The sequence below is a fragment of the Gorilla gorilla genome, chromosome X (genome assembly GCF_029281585.2).
Source record: "Gorilla gorilla gorilla isolate KB3781 chromosome X, NHGRI_mGorGor1-v2.1_pri, whole genome shotgun sequence".
NCBI classification, from domain to species: domain Eukaryota; kingdom Metazoa; phylum Chordata; class Mammalia; order Primates; family Hominidae; genus Gorilla; species Gorilla gorilla.
The window spans coordinates 117615689-117632110 of NC_073247.2; the positions used below are offsets into that span (position 1 = coordinate 117615689).

Here is a 16422-nt window from a genome sequence, read left to right on the forward strand (position 1 = left end):
CTTTAAATGTTGTATTTTTTGACTCCGTGTCTTATTTCTAAAAACTAAATGTGTATGTAAAAGTGTAATTTTCTGTTAACTAGTTCACCTGCCCTTCTCTAGTTAAGAAATGTTAATTTCAGACTCACATTTAGGAAGATTCAGAAGAGTTTTACTGATCATCCAGGAATTCTTAAAGTGTGTTTTAAAACGGTTTATTTTGTGTGGTAAAATTGTCAAGATTTGAATTATTGGAAAGTGTAATATCTGAAAGTGTAATTTCAAATATGTATCATATTTGAGTTATCGAGAAAATTCGATCCAGCACACCCGGGTTTGTTTTGGGGGGAAGGTAGTGGTTGGTTTTCTCTGCAACCGTTAACAGAGAATTTTCTTTATTTAGCGAGACCCGGTTCCTCACACAGGCTGTGGCCATTACACAGCTCACTGAGACTTGAAAATTAAGGAATGTAAAGAGGTCAAACTCTGGCATTGAAACAGACAGGAAATAAACAAAATCTACCAATATGTAAAGATATTACAGAAATTAGAAGAATGAGTCAGAAATGGAGAGCTCGAGGTCAGTGGGAAGAATTATTCGTATAAATCTTCTTAGAAGAGGTAGGTAATTATTAATCAAAAAATAAAGAAAGAAACAGGAAACAAGTACCCCCACATCGCTTTCCGACCCCGGAGTTAGGGTGCGCAGAATGCCGTCTGGGAGCTCCAGAGAAAGTAAGCAGTGTCGGGACATTTACTAAAGTGCTCTCTGCAGAGCATGAGTTTAGAATGCGGTTAGTTTATGCACCGACTCCCCTTCCCAGGAATGTTTCAAGGGGCTCTTTCTCAAAGCTGAATCACGTTTGTGAGATTCTTTTAAGCCATGTGTCAGTCCCCCAGCGCTTTAAAGGAAAACGGAAGCAAACAACTTGGGCACTTGGAAAAGTTTTGCAATGAATGAGCGAATGAATGAAACCCGGCCGGAACGCTGGAGGCTGGAAGGGAAGCAGGAATTTTCTCCGCGCGCTGCGAATACGGCATATGCAAAACTTAGGACCAAGGGCAGGCCGGGCTTTGGAGACGACAGTCAGTCTTACTCAACCCTGCGCACCTGAGAACAGGTGCTGTTCTGAGTGAACGACTGGGACCTGGCACGAACTAGCCTGGGGCCAGAGGAGATAAGGCCTGCCGGGAGAAGAGTTCCCAGCGGCTCTGTCCATTCTGCTCTTGCCCTCGGCTAATGGCTTTGAAGGCCAAGCTGTGACAGCCCCGGGGCGTACTCGGTGCCTTCCTCTGTTCAAATAGGTGCTCGCCTAGGACTGATTCCCAACCCATGGCAAGTCATTTCCTTCTGTAACTCGGTAGGTCTTTGCAAGAAATAGAGCGATAAAATCAGAGGGACAGAAAGAGAAAACAGCCAACTAGAAAAGTCAGAAGTGTTTCTTGGGAAGTCTAGGGCGCGGGTTGTTTGGACTGTGGCAGGGCTGTGGGGCCCAGACTGGGAGCGGCGCGGAGCGGGACCGGTTTTCCGGGGCTGGCAGCTGCCTGGAAAAAGTTTCCTGTGGAACACTCGCCAGCGGGGGCGGGGGCGGGGGCGGGGGCGGGGGCAGGGGCGGCTGGCGCAGCAGTGGACGTGGGAGGGGGCAGGAGGGCCGGGGGAGGCCGCGAAGGGCCTGCTCGCAAACCGTTATAGTCCTTCAGCACCTCCCTCGGCCGGTGGCCCTCCTAGCCTGCCTCCCCGCCGGGCGGCTGCCCACCTGGCGACGTGACGCTGCACCAATCCCTTTCGAGCTGCTCCCGGGTCCCCTCTCCTTGCACCGCCCACCTCCCCACCCTGAAAGAGGCGCACCCTGACGGGGCAGACACAGCGCTCTCGCCACGGAGCACCCTTCTAGCTTCTTCATCTCCAGGACGGACGCTCAGGCTCCTCTCTCGCCTTAGCCCAACTTGCTTTCCCGCCTCGCAAACTCCGGTTTCCCTCCACTCCCAACTCTTTTCACTCCACGTTTCCCCTCCTCTATCTCCCACGCCACGAACCCCGATCCCCAAACTCCTCTCTCCCGCCCTCCTCCTGCCCCTCTCCCTTCAACTCTTCATCCGCTTCCACCTCAGACTCTGCGCGCACCCAATTCAGTCGCCCGCTCCCGTTCGGCTCCTCGAAGCCATGGCGGGACCTGGGGGCTGGAGGGACAGGGAGGTCACGGATCTGGGCCACCTGCCGGTGAGTAGAGGACGCCCGTCGCCCCCCGAAATGCTCTCTTTTGGCGGGTTCTGCGGACCAGAGGGAGGGAGCGGACGCCCTCAAAACGGGCTAGACCAGGACTTCGACGGGTCCCGCGGGCGCGGAAGGAGACCCTGGGAGCCGGCATGCGGAAAAGGCGCCCCCTGGGCACCGGGACCGCACCAAACTCCAACGAAAGGCAAAGGCACGGGGCGGTGGGAAGTAGAGACAGAGAAAGAGATGGCAGTGGGGTGCTGCGGACCCTAAACAGCGGGGCATTTTAAATATGTGACCCGCCTTGTCTAGCGGAGCTCCAGTACCTGTCCTAGCCCGCTCGTTCCCACAGAGGTCAAAAAGTGCAACGTCTGGTGGCTTCCTGAGAGTACTCCTCCCTGTTATCCCGCCGCCCCATCGTTTGCTGCTTCTTTTGCCATGGGAGATGCTTACTTGCGGGGTGACCTTTACTTTTAGGTGACAGCGACTAGAAAATTAAGGCGTTTGAGTCCCACTTTTCTTATTTTCCAATAGACTTTCTAAAACCTTATTCTTGCCAGGGCAATGTTCCTGATTTAGTGTTGTGAGAGTGAAAGAACTCGACGCCTTTTGGGGAAGGAGTGAATTCTGCACACTCGATTTTTTTTTTTTAATATTGTGTTCCTTACCCAACCAGATTTAGCTTTTTCTTGTGGTTTTCATTTGTGGGCTCATCTTTTCCCGAATGCCCAGCTTTCCTCTAGAGTTGTAATTGATTGGTAAGCTATTATCGCCGTCGTAATTAGTAGACTTATTATTTTGGCAGCGCAGTTTATTTCATTGGCATCTGGTTTCTGGCTAATATTGGATCCCACCCAAATCCGTGTTTCAAGTTCCCTTTTTAGATTGGCATTTCATTCGCACCCTGTCTTGAATGCAAAAGGCCCCTGGATTCTCCGAAAGGGAATAAGCAGGCACTGCGCTGGAATGATCACCAGGCAACTGTAGTTCAGGGCAGTGGCCTGCTTGCTTTGAAAAAAGCTAAATATTAACCTTAAGGTTATAGGACTATTCAAAGTCGATTGACTTAATTTTACACATATTTGGCATTTAAAGAATGTGTTTTTGATTATGACAGAAGCCTGCCTCCCTCAAAAATAGGGCATTCCCAAAGCCTTCCCTATATAATTTTACATTAGATGCTATATGTGGAGAGGTAAGGTGGTACACATGGGTAACATTTTACCAAATTGTTCTCTGCCATTTAAAAAAATCAGTGCAAACTTGAATTACAGATATTAGTGTTGCAATTATTTATGCAGCTTCATAAAATATGTCACAGAACTTTTTAAAATTAAATCTTTTCTCATTCTGCATGCACCCAGAATTTCTTCCTTTCAGTGTGCATAGATGAGATTTCCGGAAAATGGAGGCCTCAATTGGTGGTTTCCTTTCTAAGCAGAACTTTCATATTCAGACTAGATTTGCACCCAAGTAAAAGTATAAAACCAAGGAATAAAATGTTACCCTTCCTCCAACATTCTCTGCCTATGGTTGGGAAAAGAGAAAAAAAGCAAACTAGGGCAGATATGTGAAACTGTTGCGGGCAGGTGGGCAAACTGAAATAAACTCCTTTCTAAATATGACTAAATGGGTGAATGGTAAAGACCTCATAGAAATGATAGGACAGGGAATTCCAAACCCAAGGGAAAAAAGAAGAAAAGGTTTTACTGCCACAAAAAAAAAAAAAAAATGTGGGGAAATGGCCCAGACTACCTGACCCGGTCATGGCCCTGGGACATAAGAATTTGGTGGAGCCCAGGAGATAAGAGGAAAGTCTGCAGTCTTTACATTGCAGTTCAGTGGAATATTAGTTTCCTGGAGGTTGGTGGAGTGGGTGTGTGAGGAGTGTAGAAAGATAAGATTGGTTTTTAATGTAAGGGGAGTAGCGAGAAGATACAAAACTTCAGGACATTGATGCTTGGCCTCATTTTACAGACTTAATGAAAGTCTCATAAAGTCCTCAGATTCTAACAATTTCTAAATTTTATACATTAGCCATTTTGTCTCATGTGTGGGTTTTCACTCTCTGAGCAAATTATGCATAATTCTCCCCTGTCCTCAAACACCCAGATTCAAACCCTAAGAAATCTAGCAGAAGAGCAGTAGCATGCCCTTTAGAATTTTCTTTACTATCAAATTTTTAGTCATGGAAAAGTTATTGTTGCTTTGGTCACTGAGTTATATTTTTCAGCGATTTGGGGTTTCTTTACATTTGATTTATTTTCTGACTCTTTGAAGAAATAAAACCAAATGAAGAGGTGAAGAGACATCTTAATCACTTGTGTTGAAGTTTGCATTTTGATGCAAAGTAGAGTTGATAAAGCAAGTAAAGAAACCTTCATATGATGGTATCCCTTGCAGTAATTATCCTCATTAGGACATATGTGGAGGTCAGGAAATTGCCATCTGTAAACACCAAGTATACCAATTTGGCAACAGCCAGACAATGAGGGAAGATTCAAACCTTGGAGTTGCAAACTGAGAAAAAACATTCAGAATGTGGAAGAATAAATAAATATGACTCTAGTTTAAGACTGATACATTATGTCCTTTGCAGGCCTAGCCAGCTGAATGACCACAAGACAAAGACCCTTGAGGGAGGATAGACTTGCTTTACAAATTGAGAATTGAAGAAATTGGTAGGTTATTTGGTATTTTTGTTATTAGATAGATATTATTTTTAAACCTAAAAGAGTAAACAGGAATGAAAGCTAGGAAACAAGAAAGGGTGACAAAATTATATAACTTTCAACATTAAAACATTCACTTTTATACAATGATATAACTTTTTCACGTAATGCACTAAAATCAGAGACAAAATAAGAGAGCCAATGTAATTACAATAGATCAATTCCATTATGTTTGTTAATTAATGGGTTACTGTAATTTTCTGATTTTCTATTGAATAAATATTTTCTATAGGTGAAAAAACAAAAAAGAAAGTGCAGAGATTTGTGGTTTGTGTTTCCTTTCTGAAAAGACAAGTACAAAGCTTTATGTCTTTATATATATCTTTGTAATATATGTGTGTATGTATATTCACCTTGCCCACCAGCAATACCTAGGGATGTGCGTGTATGCCTCTCTGTCTCCGTCTCTCTCTCTCTCTCTCTATATGTATGTATATATACACATACACACACACATATACACATATATATGTTTGGGTGATATATATATATGGTAAGATATATATATGATAATATATATGTGATAATATATTATATATTATATATAATATATATGAAATATATATATTTCATATAATATATAATATATAATATATATTTCATATAATATATAATATATATTATATATTTCATATAATATATAATATATATTATATATTATATATAATATATATTATATATAATAAATAATATATATTATATATATAATATATATATAATATATAATATATATAATATAATATATAATATATATAATATATATATCATATATATGATATATATTATATATATTATATGTATAATATATATATGATATATATCATATATATAATATATATATATATTCCTAGTATGCCTGTGTCCTTGAGACTGGAAACTATTTCTTCCTCTCCAAATCTGTCATGTCTTTCACTATGACTATCCCCTTTGCCTTCTGTGCCCAGTATGGTAATGACATTCCTCACGGCTGTGGCCTTGGTATTTGACACTGCCATGTGCAGTCCTAATCTATATTGGGGTCAGGATTAGACAGGCCTTGAGGGGACAGTAGTGGCAGAGGTTATCTGAAATAGCACATGATCCAAAAACTATATTTGAAATACATTAGGCTTACATTTAAATATAACTGCCAGCTCTACCCAGACCAGGCCTGCTATCCACATTTGGTCATGAGAAATTTCCCACTTTACCAAGTTCCTTAGCCCCCTGTTTAGAAGCAGTTTTACCTTCATTTCAGTTAACTATAATTGAAATATTCAGCATAATCCTCAATTACATATATATAGAGCATCACCTCTGCATAACACTGCACATCAGTTTATTTTCTCAGTCTTTTTTCCAGTTTCTAGAGCAGTGGTTTTCATATGGTAGTGCACAAGAACAGTGCACAAAAATCAAGAATAATTTGGAGATTTTGGGACCCATGATCAAAAATTCTGATTTCGTAATTCCAAGGAATCTGTATTTTTAACAGTATTACCCAGATGATTCTCATGTAGCGAGAGTCTATACAGTCTACAGTTTGAGAAACACTGGTCTGGATGAAGAGATTTCCCCTTTAATGCCACCATGTAAATTGTGAAGCCCATTCCTCTGACTATCTCTGAAACTCACTCAGGCACTCATCTTGCCATATCCATCCCTTTCATGTTCTCTCTCCATAAACTCTTTTCATAAAATTGCTGTTTCTAATATTACAAATAAAAGGAGGAAAGCCTCTGCTGTCTCCTTCAAGGTACTGTGCAGTCTCCTTCTTTTTGCAGCCTGACTGCTGGAGCGTGTTTCCTCACTCTCCTTTACTATCCTAAATTTGAAATTTCTTGCTACTCATGTTGACCATTTTTGGTTCCTTTTTCTCCTTAGTCTCTGCCATATTTGGTTCTGTGGATCAGCCTCTGCTTTGAAATTCTCTCCCTTGACCAGTTAACACTGCTTTCTATTGCCTCTTTTCCTTCCAGTTACTCCCATCCCTGGCTTTTATTAAAATTAGCAATCAAGATGGTCTTTCTTCCCTGCCCTTGAATTCAGGAGACAGAAACGACTCCCCAGAATTTGAGATTTCAGTGGGCAGCCAGACTAGGACTTTTAAACTGCAGGAGATAATTTAGATGCATAGAAAGAGATAACGAAAGTACAACAGGTTTGTCTAACAGTTCATGGTTCAAAAATGTTTTAAGACTTAGATTTTTAGTAATTTATTGTAAGACAAACTAGAAATTAGTTTCTTCTTTACTGACCATTTTGTATACCCAAATGGGACATCAAGACATACCAAACCCCCAAATAATCTCCAAATTGGTATAGCAGTCATAGATACGAACATCTATCTTCTGGTTTTCTTATCTCAAGGTGGCAGGGCAGAGGAAAGGACCAAATAATTATGGAAACCCCTCTGACGTGGAACTTCTATTTTCACAGTGACCAAAAAGATTGTTCCTTTCCAATTCTTCCTTCCTTGGAAACCCAGAATAAACTTGCTCTGACTGTAAGTGCAAAATATATGAGGAATTTGGCGTTGTTAACCTAGTATTAAGCATAGTCCTTCTCCTCTTTTCCCCAGTTTAACGTTTAGTCTTGAAAGAGTAGCATGGAGATGGGGAACAAAAATAGCATATAGAACTAAAGAAAACAATATAGTCTTAGAATATATGAATACTAAGTTGAGCTGCCTTTAAGAGGAAATTTTTAAAATGTTCTTTTATTAAACATGAGTATGAAAGATGGTTTGGTCATTTGAGAGCAGAAATCAAGTTTCCCAACATAGATATGAGGCCTCCATGAATTTTGACGGGCATTTTATTCTAGTCCATTTCCTTGGTGTCTTTTTTGAATAATTAGATAACTGTATTCAAATCAGGGTAAAGTATTTATGTTATTGAGGACTAGAGAAAGGAATAAAGAAATTTAAGACTGTGCTCAAAGATTCAAAAATAAAGCTTGTACAGATGTTACAATAATTCTCTAATATATGGTATCTTTTCCAGCTAAAATGCAGCCTTAACTATAGCAAAGAATAGTTTACCAATAGGAATCAGCTAACATGTTTGATTATTTTGACAGATGGCCAAAGACTGTTTCTCCAGAATTAACAATGTCTAAAATAAATCCCTCAATGATATCCATCACATAAATATGCTACAGTGATAAAGTCTTCAAGTCAGTCCCTAGTAACTTTTTTGTTGGCTTCTCTCTCATAAATCTTTCAGTGAGTTATAACAAAAGTGATATGCTTAATAATAAGGGTAATATAATGATCTATTTTTACTTCTTAGATCCTAAAAATTATCATTTTAGATAAATTACATGTTCGTTGGGAGTATATTTCTGGAACTATTTCTTTGAAATGATAACTGTGTATTGTGATCTTAACTTTGATGATCATTTTGAAAAACTAAGCTGCTAGGCTGCTGCTTTATCTAACAATGCTTTTATCAATTCAGTGGAAACATCTAGATTTTAGAATGACTGATAGACTATGATTTTTATCTGTAGAATTTTAGAGCTGGGAGATCACCTATCACAAGACTTTTATTTTATGTATGTGAAAACTGAATCCCAGAGAGAGTAAATAACTTACCCAGAGTCATATAGTTAATTAATGGTAGAGCTGGGGCTAAAATTCAAGTCTTCTGACTCTGTCCAGTTGAATACTTATTGAATGATGTAATCCCAAAGCTGTGTCATTTTCCTATGACAGTTTTGCTAGATTACACAAATATCACGGCAGTTTTAAGGAGTTTATAATTTCATTCATCTAAGTTGCATATGCTCAATAGTTTTCCTGTTTAGCTTATATTTATCACAGCAATAAAAATGTTTTCAAACAGGATTAAACAACGTTTGTGTATATAAAATAAACTTTCAATAAGGTATGTGAATTTCCAAGAATTTGCCAATGTTCTTACCACTTTGTGTATAAATTGGCATCTACTCATGCCTCATATAAGTTTTGCTAAAATAGCAAAATAGGCTGCTAGACTAAAAGTTCAAACAGTGATAAAATTCAAGAAACCATATTTTGTGGTGAACAATCAAGGAGTACCCATATTTAAAGGTAAGAAAACAATACTTGAAGATAAATATGGAAGCCTCATAACTCTATCCCAAAACATGTTATGTTTTGTTTCCTATGATGCCACATTTAGGGTTAAGCCACAGAAAACGTCACTTTGTGCCATGAACAGGTATTTAGCAGATGCAAAGTTTAACTTTTAAAAAATTGTCTAATTTTCTTAAAATGATTCTCTTTTAATATCATGATCTTGCTTTGTTATTCATATTTAGTGATGGTATTTCTTTTTTAAGAGCTGTTACAGGTTGGTGCAAAAGTAATTACGGTTTTGCCACTATTCTAATGCCAAAACTGCAGTTACTTTTGCATCAACCTATAATTCAAATAAGTAATCTAAACTTTGTATCCAACATCTAGTCATCATTGTTGCATGTTAAATTTTCTGCTTGTCTAGTTATCACTCAAAAGAATAGTATCGGCTGGGCGCAGTGGCTCATGCCTGTAATCCCAGCACTTTGGAAAGCTGAGGCGGGTGGATCACGAGGTCAGGAGTTCAAGACCAGCCTGACCAACATGAAGAAACCCCGTCTCTGCTAAAAATACAAAATAAGCTCAGCTACTCGGGAGGCTGAGGCAGGACAATCACTTGAATTCGGGAGGCAGAGGTTGCAGTGAGCCAAGATCACGCCATTGCACTCCAGCCTGGGCAACAAGAGTGAAACTCCGTCGCAAAAAAAAAAAAAAAAAGAAGAATATTAAAAGAGTACTTCCATTGCAAATAAATGAACTTATTTCTATTTTATCTTTCTAATTACATCAGTAATATGCCTCAGCCTTACATAATTGTGTGCATTTTACAGTTTTATGATAAATAATTACACGACTACTTAATGTCCATACTGCTTATTCTTTTTTATGAATGAGTATAGTCAGTTCAAGGAGATTGTGACGTGTCTATTATTTTGGTAAATGACATTTAGGTTCTTCCCATGTAAATTTTAACAGAATAAGGCAGATTGGAAATACCACTTAAGATAGTTGAATGCAGCCATAAAAAAGTTGAGTTCATGTCCTTTGTAAAGACATGGATGAAGCTGGAAACCATCATTCTCAGCAAACTATCGCAAGGACAAAAAGCCAAATGCCGCATGTTTTCACTCATAGGTGGGAACTGGACACAGGAAGGGGAACATCACACACTGGGGACTGTTGTGGGGTGGGGGGAGGGGGGAGGGATAACATTAGGAGATATACCTAATGTAAATGACGAGTTAATGGGTGCAGCACACCAACCTGGCACATGTATACATATGTAACCTGCACGTTGTGCACATGTACCCTAGAACTTAAAGTATATATATTAAAAAAAGATAGTTGAATGCTCACCTAATTTCCTAAGAAGATTAACAATTTTTATTTTACTTTTTTGCAGGATCCAACTGGAATATTCTCACTGGATAAAACCATTGGCCTTGGTACTTATGGCAGAATCTATTTGGTAAGTTGACTTACATTATTTATTCATTCTTCATTTTCTAATGACAACAAAGATTGTGAGTCAGACACTGCAAATCACATAATGCCAAAATATGGCATTTCACTTTGAGAGATAAATCAAATTAGATAGCCCAGTGACACCTGTAAGAATTACTGTTTATTATCACAAAAGTAATGGATTGGCTAATCTATAGTGTACCAACCAACCAAACATAACATCTAAAAATTAGCAGAAAATAAAGTCACCAATGGAAAATTGAAGTAATTCAAATAAGTTATACCCAAATAAGATATCACTTGTCTTATAGTATACATCCATACCATTCTAAATACTCACATTCAACTGAAAACTGAATGTTATTAAAAGGAATGTTTTCACAACATTCTATATCATACTGTGTACTTGAGTGTGCACATGTGTGATAAAATTTGCTAAAGAATCTAACAAGAAAAAATCTGAATTTATTTAGTGATTACTTATTAAACACTAAGTATGTGCAGATGCTGTGATAGTCTTTGGGAATAAAATGATGAACAAAACAGATAAAGTCCCTTCTCTTTTGGGGCTTATGGTTGAGAAATGTATGTGAGTAAGTATGTATATGTTATATGTGTTGGGGTTGTTGGGGGAGCCATACATTACATAAGTAAGCACACAAATAACTGTATACTTCTGTATCTGTGTGTTCCACATCCATGGATTCAACCAACATTGTATCAAAAATTAAAAAAATGCATAATGTACAGACTTTTGTTCTTGTCATTATTCCCTAACCAATAAAGAGTAACAACTATTTATATAGCATTTACATTGAATTAAATGTTATAAGTAATCTAGTCATCACTTAAATTATACTGGAGGATATGCGTAAGTTATATGCAAAAAAAAATTACTATGCCATTATATATCAGGGACTTGAGCATGCCCTGATTTTGGTGTTCACGGGAGGCCCTGAAACCAGTCCCCCACAGATACTGAAGGATGACTGTAATTGCAACTGTAATATAAGATCTGTAAGAAAATTCTTAGTGATATAAAAGCATAAAGCAAGGGGGCTTAATTTAGATTGAAATGTCAGTGTTGATCTCCCACTCCCTGGAAAGGGAAAGTGACCGTTAAACTGATATCAGAAGGATAAATATGAGGTAACCAAGAAAAGGTGTGGTTGTGGAGGATGATGTTAATACATTCTGGGTGGAGGCATGGAGAGTGTTAAGGGCTGGTTTGGGGATGGGGTGCTTTAGTAGCCGTATCACACTGATCAGGTACCTTTCTATTCTCTAATATGGGGAACTGACATTTTCTCAATCTTGTGTAATGTTCTACATAATTGCAGTGCTCTTTTTCCCCAGGCCTGTTGCTCAAAAACCGGATTACTGTCCTTAGGCTGATCCTTACAGCAGACTGATCACAGGTCCTCCACATATAGGTTGTATAGAGGTGTCCTAGTATAAGCCCAGAGGAAGGGGCTTCTTTCTAGTTCAGAAAAGAGTGCCTTTTTTCTTGCCAAGTCTTGCAACTTTGGGACTACATCTACCCAGAGGGGCTTCTTTTCTTATTCATCTGCCCAGGTGGGAAAGGAGGATGCTTTTTAAACTTTGCACAACAGCTCCTATAGGGCCTGGTGCTGTGGCTCACTCCTGTAATCCCAATACTTTGAGAGATGAAGGCAGGAGGATTGCTTGAAGCCAGAGTTGAGATGATCCTGGGCAACAAAACAAGACCCCAGCTCTACAAAAAATTAAAAAGAAAAAGTTAGCCAGGTGCAGTGGGTGTACGCCTGTAGTCTTAGCTACTCAGGAGTCTAAGGCAGAAGGCTCACTTGAGCCCAGGTGCTTGAGACTGCAGTGGATTATGTTTACACCACTGCCCTCCAGTCTGGGTGACAGAGCAAGACCTTATCACTTAAAAAATAAAAATAATAAAATAATAAACTAAATAAAGCACCCATAGCATAGAAACTGAGTAGTAGAAATAGCATGTGGACAGGTCTTAAAAACAGAAAGAACCTTGGTGAATATAGGGAACAGAGGGAATGCTAGTATTCATGACCAAATCTTTTCAAACCATTTTGATCATATCTATTAACAGAACCAATAAACTATAGAGGGTGATATGATATAGACTGAAATATATTGCTTATGCTACCTCAATTGCATCCTGTACTGAACGATTATTTAATATTTGTGTGATCTAGGTCAGTTTTGCCACCTTATACATAGATACCTACATCTTATACATAGATACCTACATCTTATACATAGACAAAATATTTATGGTACATTTACAGTCTCCATGGCTGTATGCACATTTTAGTTCCTTAGGGTGTGTGTGTAAGTGTGTGTGTATACTTGTTCTAATTCAAATGTATAGAGCCACCAGATGTGAGAAATAAAAGCTCAGAGTCATGTAAGGTAAGAAGCAAGGTTAAAATTAGACAGCACAGAAAGATGGCTACTCATTATCATTCATGTAATAATGAACTGTGATGGCACCAAAAGAAGAAAAGTAAGAGGGTAAAAAGGTAAGTTATGCATGTGAATATCCTTTTTTAAAACTCAGGGTTTATTGGGATATAATATATATTTGGTAAGATTAACTCTTTTAAGTGTACAACTTTATGAGTTTGGACAAATGCATACAGTCATATAACTGCCACCACAATCAAGATTTTCAATGTACATCTTAAACTAATCACAGTCTAGATTCAAGGAGTATTCTACCTCTTCACTGTGTGGTTTCCCAACTGGTGTACTAGGGTTACGGCTGTTAGGCATTTTGCTTTTACATATGCTACAAACCCACAAAACTACTGTACTTTCCCTATACTTACTCTTTTCCCTGTTTTCACTACTACTATTTTTAAAATTTAGCGAATCAATTATCTTTTACAGCAATTAAAAGTCAGAAAGTGTCTTTTATGTTTATCTTCATTTTAACCATTTCTGGAATCTTCATTTCTTTAGTGTAGATCCAACTTTCTCTCTGGTGTGTACAACTTAAGCCTGAAAAACTTCCTCTAATATTTCTTATAGTCCAAGACTTCTGAGTAATGAATTATCTGCTTTTGTGTGAAAAGTCTTAATTTCTCCTTCATTTTTGAAAGATATTCACACTGTGTATAAAATATGGATTGAGAGTTATTATTTTTTTCTTTCAGCAGTTTAAACATGCCAATTTGTCTTCAGACTTGCATAGTTTCTGAAGTCTGCTGTAATTCTTACCTTTGCTCCTTTATATTTTGTCTCTGGCTTCCTTTAAGATTTTTCTCTTTGTCTTTGTTTTTCAGCAGTTTAAATATGAAATGTCTGGAGGTGTGTGTATGTGTGTGTGTGTGTGTGTGTGTGTGTGTTGAAAGGATATTTATCTGAGATAATGGTTAGAGATCTTTGGGGTTCTCTTAGCTTCCTGGACATGTGGTTTGACATATTTCATTATTTGGGAGAAATTTTTGGCCTTTATCTTTTCAAATATTTTTTCTACTCTATTTGCTTTCTTCTTCTTTTGGAAATCCAATTTCATATGTGTTAGGCCTTTTGATATTATCCCTCAGTTCTTAAATGTTCTGTTTTGGAGTGTGTTTGTGTGTGTTTCATTCTTTTTTTTCTCTTTGTGTTTCAGTTTTGATCAATTTTTTTTCTATCTTCACTTTCATTGATTCTCAGCTGTTTCAAGTCTACTTATGAGAGAGTCAAGGACATTCTTCAACTATATTACTGTTTTTCATTTCTAGCATTTCTACCTGACTCTTTAATAGTTAACATGTGTACTGAAATCCCCTATTTGTTTATTCATGTTTTTCATATTTTTCACTAAAGCATTTCATGCATTAATCATAGTTATGTTAAATTCTCTGTCTGATGGATTCAACATCTAAGTCATCTCTGAGAGGCTGGTTATGTTGATTGCTTTGTCTCTTGAGAATGTTTTTTATTTTACTTTATTTCACAATTTTTGTTTAAATGACATAGTATGTAGAACAGTAGAAATTAAAGTAAATAGTATTTATTTCTTGAAATGGGCACACTTTTTCAGCTAGGTTGTTTATATGGGAATTCACTCAATCTAATAAGAAGATAAACTACATTTGAATTATGTTGTTGATATGGTTACTCTCAGTTCACTACCAGCTTCAGATTCCTCTAATACCTTGTGCATATGTGGGGGTTGGTCTTCTGGAGAGTTTTTCTTAATATCCCTGTTCTTTTCTCAACTTTCCATATTCCCTGTGTATCTGTGCTTCAAAGAGGTTCTTGCTCCATGCTGTTGCCCTCCCCTAATGGTATATTGCTATTGCTTCTTATTAAGTGCTCATTGGCCTGGTGGTGTGGGCAGGTAGAAATGCTCTGTTTTTCTGCTTCAACCTCAGTCTTGTAAGATCCTGGGCCTCTGTGTCACAGGAGTGAGACTTTCTTAGTTATCCTTTCCCTCTTCTAGTGGTAGGATACTTCTAATTGTTTGGGCCCACAACTAATTCTTGCCCTTCCCCAAAAATTGGAGGACTTTTTTTTTTTTTTTTACCTTTCCCCAGCTGCAGTAGGTCTTCATCTTTACCCTGGGGAGAATACACTTTGCTGCCTTTCCCCTAGGGCTTAAGACTTTTATTCATGAAAGGGAAAGGAACTGGACCTGGTTTCCTACCTTTCCCACTGCAGTGGCTTCTCATCTCCATCAGATCTGTACCATAAATCTGTATGTTTGTATAAATTTGTCCTGTGTCTATGGCTTCCAAGGGTTCTATACTCTCATGCTAACCCACATTTGCTCTTTAGCAATTCACTGAAAATTTGCATGCTTGCAACCAAAATATCTCATGCACGTCATAAATATATATACACCTATTATGTGCCCACAAAAATTAAAAAACAAAGAAAAATTTAGTTGAATTCTTTATACCTGCTTCTGTTGTGACCTTGTCTTCCCTCTACAGCCACAGGTGAGCTAGTGCTCATGTCCCATCTCTTTTTGCAGGTGCTTGTCTTTCTCCAGACCTCAGCCTAGTTGGTTGCCTTGAGACTTCTCTCTAGATTGAAGAAAAGTTATGATTAGCTAGATTATTCAGCTTATTCTTGTTGTTAGGGTGGATGTGGCACACTTTCCAACTTTCACATCCTCATCAAAAGCAAAAAGACCATGTTAATTCCTTTTAACTGACTCTTCATGAAGAATATACCATATGCTAGATCCTCCTATACACATTGATAAATCCTAAGAATTTTCTGTGTACCTACTCAGATCCACAGATAGAGAACAATTTCTAACATCAGATCTTCCAAGTACAAACTTCCTTTTTACAGAAGGTAGATGCTTAAAGAAACTTCATTTACACCAGAATGATTTCCCTCTGTCACTCATTGACTTTACCTCTTTTTTTCTACCTCTAATTACTATAAAAATATTTGGGATGGTGGTGCTATCCACTGACAATACCCTCATGGAAAACAATCTGGGAGTATGTAAATAAACACTTAAAAATGTTTATCCTCTTTACACCAATAATTCAACTTTTGGAAATATATGATAAACATCCCAGACATAGAAAAACATGTAGATATACATTGCAGAAGAAAAGTAGCATATTGTGGTGAAAAAAGGGCGTGCTTTGAACCAGGCAGACCTGATTCAGTGCTTACTTAGCCATTAACTAGCTATAGCCTTGAGCAAGTCACTTAACCTAAGTTTAAGTTTCCTTATTTATAAAATGGGGCTAATAATACCTACCTTGGGAGGTGCTATAAAATATCAAAACAATATACATATATGTACACATTTGTAATATTTGGAATATGGTAAATACCTGTTAAACGGCAGTTATTGCCATCATTGTTGCTATTATTTTTTAAAAGTTCAATTACAATAGTTTAAAAAGATGGAAGTAAATTACTTTTTAACCAGCTAATATATCATTGTCCTATAAAGCAATATTTATGAAGTTATCTAGCAGCATAGAACTATGTTTAAGATCTTAAGTAAAGTATTCCTTATT

General features: G+C 37.9%; 1 protein-coding gene across 2 annotated transcripts in view; it reads left to right on the top strand.

Annotated features, from left to right (window-relative positions):
* The first annotated feature begins 1838 nt into the window (after positions 1-1838).
* NRK (Nik related kinase) overlaps positions 1839-16422 on the top strand; it is a 136517-nt gene continuing 121933 nt past the window's right edge. For both annotated transcript variants that reach the window (XM_004064644.3, XM_055375958.1), the window contains exons 1-2: positions 1839-2200; positions 10371-10436. In XM_004064644.3, the coding sequence (XP_004064692.2) occupies positions 2144-2200; positions 10371-10436 (123 nt within the window). In that variant the 5' untranslated portion in view covers positions 1839-2143. The remainder of the gene's footprint in view (positions 2201-10370; positions 10437-16422) is intronic.